This window comes from Daphnia pulex, chromosome 12, assembly GCF_021134715.1.
Source record: "Daphnia pulex isolate KAP4 chromosome 12, ASM2113471v1".
In the NCBI taxonomy this organism is placed as follows: Eukaryota; Metazoa; Arthropoda; class Branchiopoda; order Diplostraca; family Daphniidae; genus Daphnia; species Daphnia pulex.
In genome coordinates this window covers 10,172,978-10,189,453 of record NC_060028.1, presented here as the reverse complement: position 1 = coordinate 10,189,453, position 16,476 = coordinate 10,172,978, and the positions used below count along the sequence as shown (strand labels likewise).

Genomic DNA, 16,476 nt, shown 5'->3' with positions numbered 1-16,476 from the left:
CCTGTAAGAGCCAACAGCAGACGGAGAACGTAGCGAGAGAGTAATAATAATACAAAGAGGGGGGAAGAAGAAGAAGAAGAAGAAAAACAATTTGATTGAATGGTGATGATGGGCAGGTCTGTACGTCTCCTCCTCTAACGTCGACATCCGCCAAAGTTCAAAAATTTCGGTGACAGCACAAACAACAATCATCTGCCGGGCTGCTGGCAAGTGATGGCGGTGTGGGCGGAAAGGTCGTAAAAGACACGCAAAGTTCGAATGAAAACCAAAACAAAAACAAAATTGAGGGACCTGAATTTTTTCGACGACTTTGAGCTGCGTCCCACAACAAAAAAATAAGAAGAAGAAAAAAAAAGGTACGACATCGGAGCATAATAAATAATTGGCTCCTAGTGTGTATGTACGTATACTTGTTTCTCTAGACAGCAGACACACAACTTCCTGCTCTTTGTCATATTTCAATTTTTCCAGTCAAGGGTGGAAAGAAGAAGTAGAAAAAAACATTATCTTTCTTGTATTGGAGGGGGGCAAATAGAGAGAGGGCCCTTTTTTTCCTATCTTATCTATCTATATAATCCAGCGGATGCTTTCATCGTCGTCATCATCATCACGGAGATAGAGGACGATGGCTTTTTCATGATGATGATGACCCCCCCCCACGCATCCCCCCAAAAAGAAAAAAGAATAATTGTTGAGTGTTCCACGACTTACCGGTGACGTCAGTGAGTTTCTTGTACAATCCGAGAAACGCCACCTCGGCAGCTTTGCTCCGCTGACTCAATTTGTCAATCTCCGATTGGAAGCTCTTGAGCAGCGGCGCCACTTGACTTTTGGTTTCCTACACAAAATAAAATCAAAAATAGATTTGATTAGAATTAATTTTCCGAAAAATAAATAAGTAAAAAAACAGGTGGGTCACTCAATATCGTCATTGCGGTGAGAAATTCAACGGCTTCCCTCTATTCCCCCACCCCACCCCAAAAAATATTAACGACATCGATAACTGACACAAAGGATCGAATTTAAAACCATCGTCCCCTTTTCTCAACTTTTTTTTCCACGTTATTAGCCCCCACGCAGATTGATTGTCACACAAGGAGCAAGTCTAAAGCAAAGAAAAGAAAAAAAGAAAAGAAGAAGAAGAACTTGTTGATGGATCAAGTGTTCTTTTTCCCACAGCTCGGGCGATTCAAATTTCCCACCCTTTTTTTTCTTTCGTCTGCACGTCTTTTCTTGTTTCTTGTGTGTGTGTACGTGTACGTGAGTGATAATGTCAGGGACTTGAATATCTCTCCCCGCTCAGCACTTGTATGTGTGTACATACAAAAGACACACACACATATAATCCGATCGAGATAATTGGGTTTTATACACGTAAAAGAAGAAGAAGAAGAAGGAGGACGGCCGAGCCCATTTCTTGATTACATTCTCCGTCCTCATCACGGGGCGCCACGCATCACACAACAGTTCCTCCACTTCTTCTCATTCCCCCCCTTTTTTGTATTTTTCGTTCGTTCGTTTTTTCCATCCTTTGATGTTTTCGAGCAATGCGACTCGTTACAAAACGCGACGCTCTCCATCATTTCCCTGGAAAAAACGAAACAAGTCCAGCACATCATCACATGTAGGACTATACATGCTTGAATCATTTATTCCCATCTCCCCTCCATCCATCCCTTTTTTGTTTCATTCCCTAAATGATAATGAAACATCATTATATTTATCTAGCGTGTCCTCGGAGCTCGCAAAGAGATGATGATCATCATCATCATCTTAATGGCAAATATATAATATATCCGAATCTAAGGAGACTCTCGAAAGAGATGGAAGAGAGGCTGTATACGTTGTCTCGATTACTGGCCGACACTTTTTCGTCACACACAGAGAGAGAGAGAGAGATGAGGTACAGACGAGAGTTGGTATAAACCGGGGGTGGGAGGGGTGTCAAGCACTTGCGGGGTTTGTTCCATCTCCCGCGGGAAGACTGATTATGTAGGGCTATAAATAAATACCGTCTACTGCGGATGATGAGAGAGAGAGAAGAAATATAAAAGGGGTCAAACTCCTATAATGCGCTACATAATGAGCACTGCTGCTGCTGCTGCCGACTACTACTTCTTCATGTTTTTTGGGCATACGTCAAGTGTCCAGTCTACCAAGGGAAAGTAACAGAAAAATAAAAAAGGACGGGTGGGGGGAGGGGAGCAGCAAAAAAGAAATAGAAAAAATATCATCGCCATCATTAGATAATGACGCTCATCATTTACGGACGACGACGACGACGACGACCAAAGACTCTTCACAAAAAGAAGAAAAAAGAAAAAACCCACTCGTTCTTTATTTTTATTTCTTATCCATTCAGGAATGAATAAATAAATAGTTTGCCTTGGCCACCAGGGCCTCCATTATCATTTGATAGCCATTCACGAATGGCGTGTGTTTTGGCCGCAGGGCAAAACCCGGCAACTATTTGACTAATTCGATTGATCTGCTGGAAAAGGAAAAGGAAGAAGAAATAAGAAAATGGCTAAACCTTTTTCACGGCGGGGGAATTGCTGCAACCTCGGGAGGAAGAAAAAACGGTCCAGCATTTTTATTTGACCAATAACAGAAAATTGGTCGTTTCATCTCTCTCTCTCTCTCTCTGCGTCCACAGCATTACGTATTTACGATTAGAGCATCAGTGGAATATTAATAGCTTTAATGGCAGTCCAAATGAGAGAGTTTCTTTTGACGTCGGCCCAAAATCCATTGGGCCTTTTTATGTCTATAAGAGGGCACAATATATACTTGAAGGATCTCAAATGATGCAACCGAGACGAAGGAGGGAGGGGGGGGGGGGAGAGGGGGAAGTGGACACACACACAAAAGTGGTCGAGGGAAAAAAGAAAAAAAGAAAGAAGAAGACCGCAATGTAAAACGAGACGTGATTGTCACGAAGGAGGAGGAAACGACCCCATGACGACAAACCTCCTCCTCCCCTTTTATTCGACCTGAAACGCGAAACGCCCCAGATAGTTGTGGAATATTCAAATCATTTTTGATCAAGGGGTCGTTTGCCCCATCATCATCATCATCAAAAAGAGTCTTAAAACATTACAACGATGATTGAAACACACAGCCCGAGTCCTGGAAGAAGAAGATTTTGTTTTTAACTTTTCCTCCCTGGTCGCAGAGAGAAACGAGTTTCGTCTCGGCGGGATCTTTGCGTGTGCGTCACACCGTTCGGTTGTTACATCTTGCCTCCTTTTTCTTATTGGCCGATTCCTATTTGACAAGACCCAGTTCGTCCCTCCTCCTTTCCGATTACCGACCGCCTTCTCTCTTCTTCTTCTTCTTTTTCTTCTCCAACCCACCCACCAACACTCACTCCTTTTGGGGAGAGGCTTCGCTTTTTCCCGTTTGGCGGCAGTGCAGCGCGGCCGGCCCGCGTTTTGCTGGCTTCATTCAATCATCTTACCCACCAGTTATCTTCAATTTCACGTCCCGTCATTAAATTCAATTCTACCCAGATTCTTTTTGGGTTGTTCGTTTTTTTTTCTTCGATCAAATTCAAAAGATAATTCTCGATAGAGAACCAGAAATTTGGGGAAGTTTTTTCTTCGTCCATTCATTCAAATTAATCAAGCGTGATTTGACATAAAAACAAAAGAACGGGTTCGGCAACACCGCCGGGATGATCCTTTTCTGCATACCATTAGGGCAAATGTCATTCCATTTCCTAAGCGGAAAGAGAAACTCTTTCTTGTCGTTTTTCCTCCCGGACGAAAAAAACAAACAAACAAAATCTACACGACAAAGAAATCGTTCGTAAAAACTAGACCAAAAAAATAAAATAAAAATGGCCCAGAAAAAGTCTCATCAAATAGAATCGCGATATATTGTTATGACGAAGCCTAGCACCCAAGTTTTGGACAAGCGCAATTTCCAGACGAAGGAAAGGGAGAGACACTATCAAACGTACGGTGTAAAGCATCCCCAGCGGACATGTTTTTAAATGCCATTTACAAATAAAATGGGGTGTTTTTTCGGTTAGCGATGGCGTCTACTTTTTTTTATTTTACGATCCCATTGAAAGGAGAGTTGTTCTTCTTTTTTTCCCACAATAAGACACGATCCTCCTCGTGAGCCGGTGACATTTTCAAAAAAATGTCGCCAAAAGAAGATGCTAAACGCCGATAAATATGGGGGCATCTCGAGACGCATTCAAACGACGCACTAAACTATAAACGGCGTCAAAACATATTATACGCCGGGCATCTGTTTGGATGTGTACATGTATATACATGTGTGTGTGGGGGTGGTGGTGGTGGTGATGCCTGGGAAAAGAATGTGTCGTTCTTGTTATTATTACAGCGTTATAAACTATCAAATAGTGCGGCGGCGGTGGTGGCGGCCGATATTATATGCATGAGCCGGCAGCTCACGTCGGCTCGCCAGGCCCCCAAAGTGGCTCGGTATATAATCGAGGGGATATTCTTTCTCGTCGACACCCGAAAAGTTCTTGATGCTATCCCCCCAGCCCCACTTTTTTGTTGTTGCGCACACACACATATATATGCAGATGCACAAAATTGGACGGACTACAAACTTCTTCCCAACAACAACGGCAACAATGGGACAGACGACGGGCGATCTCGTAAATAAACGCACACACGAAATGGAGGACAGACGCAACGCATAGGCTCAAAAGGAGAGGAGGAGGAGGCGAAATGAGATCCCGGGTAGAAACGACCCCGAAAAAAAAAAAAACAGACGGGAATAATATTCCAAAACAGACCGAAAGAAAAGAAAACGAAAAGAAAAAATAGAAAAGAAAAAAAAAGTCTTTTGTGTGACTCGGGAGATTTGATCGGTGCGGCTCAAAAAGTCTGCCGAAACACGCTCACGAGTTATATTTAGACATTGGAGAGAGATGCCTTCTTGCCTTTTTTCTCTTTTTGACTGGACACACTTTATAGGGCCCCGGTCGTCACAGCTCACAATAAGAAGCAAATCACAAGATATGGGCCAGCCCCAAAGAGGGGCGGACAGCTTCCGTTGCCCCCACGACAATCTAAATATCACATCCATGTATAGAAATAAATATATAAAAATGAGAAGAAGAAGAAAAAAAAGCTGCTGCCCGTGAAACATACATTAGCCGGGAGAGAAGGGAAAAATAAATAAAATAAAAAGGGCTAATCCGCATTCCTTCATATTATTGTTACTATACGATATTCGCCTTTTGATGCTCTTTGGCCACACGACACGACTGTCCTTTTTGAAAGCTCAAAAGATATGTCTGAAGCGGCCAGCAGCAGCTCTAGAGTGCGTGTGTGGAGCGCATCCCTTTTTTTGGGCTCCGATGACAACAATAACAAATTGCGCACATTTCACCAAACAAGATGGACGAATATGGAATGAAGGAATTTGCTATTTTCTATTATAACTATTTCTCTCTCTTCAGAGGTTCCGGGTTTTTGCGCCTTTTCACGAAAAAATTTCTTTTCTTTTTCTTCTGCTCTGCTGCCCCCCGTGTCACATTAGTCGCTCAAAAAAAAAAGTCCTTCGACTCTTCCAGCTCTTATTCTGATTCCATTTACGTTGAGTTATTTTTAACCCTGTAGAGAGTGTGTTGATTAAATTCCAAAGTTCTTCATCATCAAGAAATGGCCAACGGCACACACAGAGAGACGAAGAAAATGATCGTTAAAATGGCGGCGCGCAATGGGATCCGACCGCGACGGACGCTGAAACAGATAGGAGAAGAAGACTGGAACAAATCAAAGCGACCAATCTCGTATCCCCATCAAACAGACGAGAAAGAATAATGGAAGAAGAAAAAAAAAAGCAGAGCAAAGCTATACACACGACGATTCTTTTCTTTTGAGTTGTTTTTCGGTTTGTGTTTTTTTGTGGTTCTCCCCTCCATTTGCTCCGGGAGAAAAGACACGGAGACAGAGACAAAGAGATCCTTTACGACGGGTGTACAGCACAACACCAGTGGCCTCACTCACTGTTGAGGAAGACGTGAAAAAGAAAAAAAGAAAAAAAAAGAGAACAAGTTCGGAATGGAGGGGAACTATCAAATGGGCCGTGGAGAATGGCAAAATGGCAGCTTGGCGAGCCATGCCAGACGGCGGCAAAGGCGGTAGCTACAAATTACAATTATATCATGAGAAACATCCGCATCAAGGGACCCCGAAAAAAAAAGACGAGAGAAAGAAAGAAAGAAAAGAAATAAGGATATTAACGAAAATATTAGATACAATAATAGATGTACTATAACGTCTAGTCTAGCCTAGCCTAGCCGGGGATGTATCTACGTATAAAAATACGTATACATATGTACGTATATAAAGAAATAATAATAATAAAAAACGAGGTTCTACACTACCAAGAAAAAAGAGAATAATTACGTTATAAAAACCTCCGTTCTCTCTCTCTCTCGTTCTCTCACTTTAGTGCGGATATCATGATACGGAAATCAATTACGGATCGACATTGACAATCGAAATTATCAAGGAATAAAAAAAAAAGACTTGAAAGAGAAGAAATAGAACGGGACAATGGAGGATTGCGTTAATGTCCTCATCTCCTAGCACAAAAAGTAATCACATCATATTCAGAAAGAAAAAAAAAACACATTAAAAACGTAAGTCCGGGTTTCCAGAAGAAGAAAAAGGAAAAAAAAAAAAGAAAATAAGTTTTCGACTAAAATGAACCAACCAGAGACACCTGTCGGCATTTCAACAACTAAAAATTTCCCCAAAAAATAAAAAAATGGTCCCATTTTTTAATTTAAAAAGAAAAGCAAATGCAATCAACTTGAAATACAAGTCGTTTATGTCGAACACGTCTCTTTAGAATTCGGTTATAGATGTCTGCCAACGACCGTCTCTCTCTCTCTCTCTAGCTGGATTCATTCCATTTGCACAACGAGAAATAGATCCGGCACACATTAGACTCGATATAATACGAATAAAGCCTAGAGACGGAAGAAGAAAAGTGCCGTGTGCGGATCAGCAGGAGAGGAGCCGGCCCTCCTCCTCCTACCCCCCATTCCAACCCAAAGTAGTCATCATTTTCCTTGGCAACATATGATCTAATTAGGCAGATGGGCTAAAGATGAAACTTGCCCTCGGTTGCACTTGCACAACATCTAAAGGAAAAGGAACCTTTCCTACTACTGCAAAGTCAGTTGATTATTCAAATAGAAACTTCACTCTCTCTCTCTCTCTCTCTCTCTCTCGTGGCATTTTTGTATCCCTCCTACGAGCCAAAGAAGAAGAAGATGTTCATCATCATCACAAAAGTCATGGGCAACCATTTTTGCTCATCGTTCTCCGGCCATATTTTCAATGCAAGTGAATCATCCCCAAAGAACAGCCCATTATCATCTTTTTTTTCTCACAGCGCAGCACCTTTGGAGAGAGTAGTGGAGGGCAAAAGATAATGCGACCCATGACAAACTTTGTCTTCCTTGTGTAAATATCGCCGGAAACATCAAGTGAATTATGGCCTCCGCCAGTGCCGTATTATTAGCTAATAGAGAGAGAGAGAGAGAGAGACAAGTAGAAAAGCAACTGGCGACTAGTTTGGATCTTTGCTTGCGCCAATCTTGCCGAGTGGCTGTGTGACCCAGCGGAGACACACACACACCGCCGTGTGTGTGTGTGTGTGTGGGTTACATTTATTTCTAATCTAAATAGACAATTTCAGTTGGCGACGTGAATCATTTCCACTCATTGGAAGCCAAAAAAGCCGGGCGGAATGAAAACCCCAGCGAGCAGAGCAGAGTCCACTAGATGGTTGTCTATCTCCCCCCCTACCACCACTGTATATAAGATATATTATTATACACATTATTATTAGACATTCAGCCCGGGCTATTGTCTGCGTGTGTTTGTTGTTTGAAGAGCCAACTAATTAAGAGAGACGAGAAGCCAATCAGGAAATTGTGGTACAACATCACGAGTGGTGGGGAAAGAGGGGGGAATGGATGGATGGATGCAGAGTTGTGTAAGCTCCGAAAACTGAAACTTCCAGTTGAGAGCAAAAAGGCAGAAAAGAGGAGGTTTTCCAGTGGTGGTGGTGGTGGTGTAGTGGTGGGGGGAGTTTGAAATATAAATGGATTGATATTCTTCCACCCACCCACCGACCGAGCGCGAGGACCAGAGACTCTCTCTCTCTCTCTTCACTCTGGAAACTCTTCCGTCATGTCATAAAACCGGTCTACTAAAGGTTGTCTGCCCTGATGATTCGTTCCACTGGTAATCAACAAAGTTTTCCCACACACACAGAACAGAACAGAAACTAGACACATGAATACTACTGCAGTCAAAACCTGCAGATATGTGTGTGTGTGCAGTACGTAGGTATTGATGGCCAAGTTTTCGGTGGCGACTTAATTCATTTAAAAAACCCGCCAGAAACCAACCACCTCCCCCACCCCTCAAAAACAAAAGAAGTTGATTGTGATTTGGTTTTATTTACCTCGGTGGCGCTTTTTTTGAATTCACGGCTCAGCTCGATGAGTTGCTTGCGGGCCGCTTCACTTTCGTCCTGGCGTCGACCCATTCCGGCCGCCTCGGCGTCCAGCTCCCGCTGTGTCAAAAAAACAAAATACAAATTGAAAATTGAAAATTTGATAGAAAGTTGTTCAATACATAAAAGGAATTTCAATCGAAATTTCTCAGTAATTCAAAACGGGAACAAGAATAAAATAAGAAAATCAAAGACATGAAATCAAAAACTCGATTATCGATTAGATTGTGAGCCTCGCGGAGAAAGGCAAGAAGAAGGAGGAGGAGATTTGGCCGTCTCTATTTTTTTTTCTTTCTCCTCACATGTCAACCGGACACTATAGGAACCGCCTACTTTGCCCCAACTCCTCCTCCTTATTCCTTCTGGGAGTCCGTCACGCTATAGTGTGTGTGTGTGTGTGTACAGCTTATAGATGTATATACACCCACTCTAACCACACGCTCACTAAACCTTAGCGGTCGACGGAATCTAGAAGATTCGAATGATTGTTTCGATTTTCTTGTCAAACATTTTTTCTTTTCTGGCTTTTTCGTTAACTTATTTTGTGCTGTTGTTGCCTTGGGCCTTGACCAGTCAAACTGGGCCCGTCAAACGGATCACCTCCAACACACACACACAGACGCAGTACAAGAGTAGTTTGACAGACAGAAGAAAATCAAATTCCCTCTCCCCGGCCAAAGAGTAATTAAACGTAAATAACAATAATAAGCATGTTGCAGGCTCAGCCGAAAAAAAAAAAACTACCCAAGTATCAATCCGATGATGGCGTGACGGGCCGCCAGTTAATATCTCGAATCGTCCATTTAAGAAACAACCAGAAAAAATAAAATAAAATCTGAACAAAAATCCCCATCAGGGTGGAGCCGGTTCACGCACTCATCAGACCATCGTTCCATCAGCTAATCTATTGGCAGATCTCAAAAATAAAATAAAAAAAGAAACGGACCGTGGAGGATGTCCAGCTCCTTTCCACGAAAAGACGCCAACAATGCGTTCGCATGTTTGATACGCGGGAAATTCGAAAAAGAAACAAAAACTAAAAGAAGACGGAGAGAGAGAGAAAAAAGGAACGTGGTGTGGCCGTCATCGAATGAGCGATTGATCGTTGCATTTTCGATGAGAGCGGATGGTGGTTCGCTCTCCGTCTGGCCGCTTCTGCTGGGCTGTTAAAAAGGGAGAGAGAGAGTATGTCGAGCGATCGGGAGAGAGAAGGGGGGCTGCTGCCATCGGGAAACCCATCGATCTTCACCATGTCACCGACTAATATCGGGTCTCATCTCCTGCTTATCACATGTGTGTAATTGGATAGCCCCCATCCACCATCAACACAGAGATATTTTTCCCTTTTCCTTTTTTCGAAAAGAAAAGAAAAGAGACTTTCTCGCGTTCGTTTATTCGTTCGTTTTCGATTGTTTGGACCCCCCTTCAGCCTCTCTCACTTGCAACACACAAGCGGACACACTCTGGTTCTTCCATTTCATTCGTTTTGTATCATCGTCTTCTTCTTCTTTTAACGATTTCTCTCTTCCTATCTATCTTTCTATCCATCTATCTAATCTGTCTATGTGGCAACGTCATTGATCATCGGCTGATTTTTTGTTTTCTTACTCCAGACTTTTTCGTTTCATTTCGTTTTTTTTTCGTACTTTTCTCGTCGTTCAACCGGCCAGCCAAAAACGATTACACACGCAAAACTCTGCAAGGTCGTCATCGCCTGGAAATCGCTCCCGAAAAAGAAGAGGAATGCTCATCCTGACCGTGTCTCGTTCGTGCAAGCTGTTCAATTATTTCGGCAGAGTCCCGAAAAGAAGAAGACGAAAGAAAGAAAGAAAGGAGATATTTATTCCACTTTGGGGCCTTTTGACTCTTTTATTATTGCGCAACTTCTCAGATAGATGTTGCTTCTACTACCAGCTACTACTGTCCTCTCTATAATGCATGGCCATGTGTGTGTATATATATGCTCCGATCCTCTAGCTAAAAAGAGACGACAACGACATGGACACATCCCCCCTTCTCTCTTTTAGTTATTTATTTATGTATTTATTTTTGTTTCCTTTACATCCCCATTCAATTGGCAATGCGCACTGGGCGACGGAGCCGCTGGTGCGTGCAGAGACGGCCCAAAGGGGGTGGCGGGGGGCAAAGGCCCACCGAAAAAAAGAAAAAAAGGAGCTTCGTAAGGGAATGGGATCGGACGTAATTCACTTCCAATCAGCACCCGAATGCAAACATCAAGACAAAACAAGAACAAAAACCAAGAGCTAAAAAAAAAAAAAAAAATACTAAGCCAAAAAACCTTTTTCTCTGGCCTTTTTTGGGGAGGCTGCGCTATCAATGATCTGAATGCCAGACAGACACGCAAAGGCAACACAATTAGAAATCTAAACATCCTCCCCATTTATTTTTTTGAACAAAAGGGAACACCCCTGAAAATCAATTAAGAAAATAACCGGAATCCCCCCCCTCCCTTCTAGATCGATTTTCTCCAGCCGATGATTGATGCGACTATAAATTGCAATTAAGTTTTTAACCTTCGTTTACGGAATAATTAAAAAAACAACAAACAAAAACAACAAAATTATTCTCTCCCGCCGGATGTCGAAACAAACGGGAGACAACACGAAAGAGGCTCGACATAGAACCAAACTCATTCGACTCGTTGAATGGCCACGAATCAGGGAGCGTGGGAGCTGCAGAAAATGAAATCGCCTTTTATTTCCACTCTAAGCTCTCTCTCGAGCTGCCACCGCAGTTGAATTAATTTAGAGCGCGCCATTGACAACCGCTGTCGTTAAACATCATCAAGAGCAAAATAAAACAAAATAAAATAAATTCGTTTTTTTTTTCTTTCTGTCCCGGCCACGCATTTAATGGCTTTTTAGAAAATTGGAACAACAACACAAAAAAGCTGCAGGTTGATGACGTTTAAACAACAACATTTCCATCAATGAAAAAAAAAGTGTAGTCTCATTTCCTTTTGATACGAAACGGAAAAAAAAAGTTGGTGGAATGGAATTTCAACGGGTAATGCACTGGCGTCCATTTGTAACAGTCAAAATTCCCCCACATTTTCTTCGTTCTCATTTTCTTTCGTTTAATTCATCATAATGCATGGAACAAACTCTTCGTTCCGCCTTCGACCACCCCCACTACACACATTTTGTATATTTATTTGTAAATAAATGTACATATCTATATCTGCTCCTGGAATGGAAGGAGAGAAATCACACCCGACGCCACTGCACACACACTGTACAGTGTACTGGGGGCCCAGCGCCAGGATTCACGCTGGTTTCTTCAAATTACATCGGGGAAAATCGAAATAACAGCTGCACAGCAGCAGCATCGAGAAGAAGAGAAGGAAACTGGATTTCACAGCATGTGTGATGTAACCCACCATCTCCACTAGGGGGGAGAGAAAGAAGAGATAGATGTATTCCAGATGCAATATTGCCATCTATCATAGCCGGAAAGAAAAGAAAAAAAAAAAAACGTACGCTACACGTCCGTCCGAGGCGCGACTATCTGACACTTCGTATTCTCGTTTTGTTCCACGAGATTTCATCGATCAAAAATCATCTTTTTTCTTCTTTGCATCAAAAGTAAAAAACAACGACGTCTGGTCCAATGAGGATGAGACCCCCACTCGGGGTTGTGTTGGCCGTAACGTAAGAATCCAATCATTCCTGGCCCATTTTGTGATGATGTTCTCCTCGACTGGAGGAAAAAAGAAAAAAGTTTTTTCCCTATCGACTTGACGGAGAAAATGGATCGCCCGACAATGTGAAATCAAGAAAATTCACAGGCGGTTTTTTGAGCGGGGGGAAATTCGATTCCGGTAGTGCCAAGTGAATCACACACATGCGAGTCCTAGTCAATCTAGTAGATCGCTGCTGCTGCCGTGTGTGTGTAATTGATTTATACAGCAGGGCTCTCCTAAATGGAAAATAAAAGGCAACGAACTGTTGCTGAAAACGTCGCCGTTTCAGCCCATCAGTCATCAAGACTTTTTTTTACTACACCTCGAAAGAAAAAAAAATCTTGTTCGAGTGAGTGCGCAACAAGGAGAGAGAGAAAAAAAAAAGAAAATTAGACTTGCATTTTTTTGATTCCCCAGTCAAGAGATAGAAAGAACCCGCATCGGGAAAAATGCTAATCATTTTTTAAAAAACTTTTTTTTCTTCTCTCCTATTTTATTTCAAACGCAGAAATAGAGAAATTTCTTCGGATAAAAGAATCCAATAACCGCCATCAATCATTCAAATCAGCATTTGATACGCTCCTAACCGTCAAGAACGAACGAACGAACGAACGAACGAAACCAAAAAAGAAGTTGAATAATTTTCTGGGAAATCTCGGATCGAATCCCTTGTAGTAGGCCTTTTAATGAAATAACAATTCCACCGTCGTGCACCGTCCCACTTGAGAGACATGACGCAATTGACGAGTGAAGATTCATCCTCAATACTACAAGTGGAGAGAGAAATCAAATGATGATGATGATGATGATAATAGGAGGAGAAAGAAGAAGAAAAAAGAGACAAGTGGAAAGAGACAAGGATGGCGCCCCACTCGAAAAACAGTGGAAACGGAGGAGAGCAAGTGACTCGTTAATAATCATCAAAACAAGGAGACAACACACAACAGCCAACGTTGAGGACAGGAGGGGGGGGGGGGAAGAAACGACCTCGCATACGTTCAAACACACACACACACACACACACACGGGCAAACGGAGAGCGAGTGGGTCAAATCACGACCGGCTTGACTTGATTCGGCTCCTTTTACCTTTACCATTGCCCCCCTCCCCATACCCCCAAGTGATATAATATGGACATTATAGATAGGTTGTACATGGGGCTTTAATATGATGGCAATATATTTACTGGTGATGTGCGTATACGTACGTATACGAGAGACAATAGAGCACCGAAAACTTATTTCCCAAAAAAAAAGAATAAGTCGTCGTCGTCGGCCTCTTGGGTCCGTCGATTGGCTTCGGGCTCCTGTCGGTGGATACGCCGCCATCGCTGCTCATTGTGGAAATAATGAGCAAAACCTTACGAGGGGTTGGAAAAGCAAACGTGATCTAAACCTTCCCACAGTCTAGTAATATAGATCGTATTCCTTGTTGCCGGGATTCCTCCTCTTCAACCATCATCGAGTCGAAAAAAAATGGAAAAAGAAAAAAAATCCATTGCCCGGGCATTTCGCACCGACGTCCCTGGCCATTGTCGAACGCAAAACAAAAGGGAAGAAACCGTCTCCTTTCTCTCCCGGAGTTCGTGATGTTAGTCCCTCCACTTTAGCTGCCCCCCCCCCCCCCTCCTCCCCAAACAAACAAACACACATGCCCTACCTAAGGTTTCTCCTTTCCATCAGGTTAATGAGAACGGACTTTCATCAGCCATTCATCATCAGAGAAAATGCAATTGGACCTCATTAAGGTGACAGCCTTCCCTCTCTACCCCTCCTGTGCCATAGTTTTGATAATTTTGTTGAAAATTCTTCTTAACTACTCTCCCCGAGCTGCATTGCATATATAGACGGTATATAATCATAATACAACAAAGACTCTTTTTTGTCCCTCAGCAGCAGCAGCAGCAGCCGCCGGGCGAGTCATTTTTTAAGTCTGCCTAGTAGGCACACAATGATATTCCCTTTCAAATCACACACGTCGTCTAACTACACAAATTTCTCCTTCATCTTTTTTTTCTTCTTCTTTTTCGCGTACACACTTATGCAATCAAACTCCCTGGCCGTCCCCATTAAACACGCGCGCACTCGACATGTTAAAAAAATATCTATCCCTGCTGCTACTATACTATACTGACTAGAGTCGGCCCATTTGCATATCACAGAGTTAGATATCCAATTTCTCCCTTCCAGTTTATCTTCTTTTTCGTGGGGGGGAGAGAGAGAGAGTTGGATACGTGAATCTGTTGGGAGACTGAGGGGGTGACAGGGGGTGAAATCTGTCAATGTTCCAAGTCCTTAAAAAAAGAAAATGCTCAGACACGAATCATTTAAAAAAATGAAACTCTTGAAAGTTCTTCACGACTTCAAAAGGGTTTTCCATCTTTTTTCAGGGCGTTCTTTGATATTGATGTCATTCAATTTCATCGTAGGACTCTTTCTTTGCATTATTCACGGCCCCTGCCATATCGACGTCGCCCTTTTTTTCACCCTCCGCCAACAACAAGAGAGACACCACCCCCAAATGTTCATTGTCGAGGAGCGAGAAAAGGAAAAGATGATAGACAACCGATCCGGCGACTCGACTCGCGCAAGACGATCCTGAAGTAAAAAATAAATCCCAAAAGATGGGATATAAATCTTACTACTACTGCATTTTCTTTTTCTCCGTATCTCTTTAAATATCAAACGCAAGACAAAATCGGAACCCTGAGAGAGCCAGTCCGTCCTGGTTGCCACATCCGCACGACTAAGTGGTTGCAAGTCCGGCCGACACGGATCGTGACACAGCCGGCGCGCGGCATCGTGCATTGAATTATTCAATCGAGCCCACAACTCTCAAGCCAAGAAATAAAAGATCAGCAAAGCCAGAAGAAACTAAGATCCTACATAGCTCGACCTTTAAAAAAGTCTTATGGGATATAGGGGATTGGCCGGCTAATGGACGTTCATACAGAATCCAAAACTGGAAACTTGTACATACCGTATACTACCCCAGAGACACTCTCAAGAGTCTTGATGGTATAATCAGAGATGATTACAATGTAGGCAGATGACACTCATCTCCCTCCCCCCCAAAAGTGAAAAGGTCGAATTTGGCCAGCGCTGGCCAATGCGTTATAAATGAGAGAAGCCTTCGCTTGTTATATTGACGACGGAGAAGCTGACTCACTCACTCTGCACTTCATCAATACCAAATGAAGTGTAGCAGCGAGAGAAGGAGAGTGTGTGTGTGTCGAGTGTGTGAGAGAGAAACTCAAAAAGTATAAGAGAGAGAGAGTAACCAATCCAAGTCTCGTCGTCGTTTGTTTCTCTTCTTGTAGAACTCACAAGAGGCTCGTAGGGACACAAGGAAACGAGACGGGATATCAGAGTTTCTATCCCTCACGGCGTTAATGAAGGGAATCAAAGATTCAGTCCGTCTCGGCGGACACACACACACACACACGCCGAGCTGCTCTTCCTTTCCCTTTGGCGCGTCCCCGTTGGCCGAAATCGATGCTTTTCAACACAAAACGCGTACAACACGGACCGGAGCAGCAGCAGCAGCTCCGTGGCGTCTAGAATAAAAAGAGAAAAAAGGGAGACCAACGACGACGACGACCGAGATCAAACGAAAAAATCAAACGAGCCACTTGGGGGTTTACTACACATGTTGTATAGTTTTGCTACAACACAGACGGACATCTGCAATGGACGAGAGAGAGAGAGACATGGGAGAGGGGGGGACTAGACACAGAAGGTACTTGTGTATTGCCTATCATTCAAGAGTGGACTGGCCCAGCAGCAATCGGCGATTCGATTTCCATCGCACATCTCTGCCGGCCAAATTCAATTGTGTCTGGCTGCTCTGTGATGGACGGACCACCACACCGGGGAAAAAAGGAAAAGAAAAAAAGGGGGAGACGACAGTTGAATCGCCAATGTCCCTCCTACACAAGAAAAACCCCCGGCCCGTCCTCGGATCTTCTTGTATAAATAACAACATCTCAGTCATGGCCGCCAACATTTCCCTTTCTCCTCGGCTGGCATCCATTTATATATTCCTTCCCCATAAACAGTTCAATTGCTGGACGACAACAACCAACCGACCGACCGGAGAGAAATTCACTCTTGTCCTTATTTTTACGAGAGCAGACGACGACCGGCACAATATGGAGATACAATCCAATCAAATTCCCTATATTGTCATTGAAACGACAAAATAGACAAGACAAGAACCTATAGGCCAAACTTTCTTATCGGCCA

At 43.1% G+C, this 16,476-nt stretch overlaps 1 protein-coding gene across 2 annotated transcripts in view; it reads right to left on the bottom strand.

Annotated features, from left to right (window-relative positions):
• Positions 1-16,476, bottom strand: part of LOC124209473 (homeobox protein cut-like) — a 161,687-nt gene that overhangs the window by 137,178 nt on the left and 8,033 nt on the right. For both annotated transcript variants that reach the window (XM_046607464.1, XM_046607465.1), the window contains exons 2-3: positions 8,479-8,589; positions 712-838 (exon numbers count right to left, since the gene is read on the bottom strand). In XM_046607464.1, the coding sequence (XP_046463420.1) occupies positions 712-838; positions 8,479-8,589 (238 nt within the window). The remainder of the gene's footprint in view (positions 1-711; positions 839-8,478; positions 8,590-16,476) is intronic.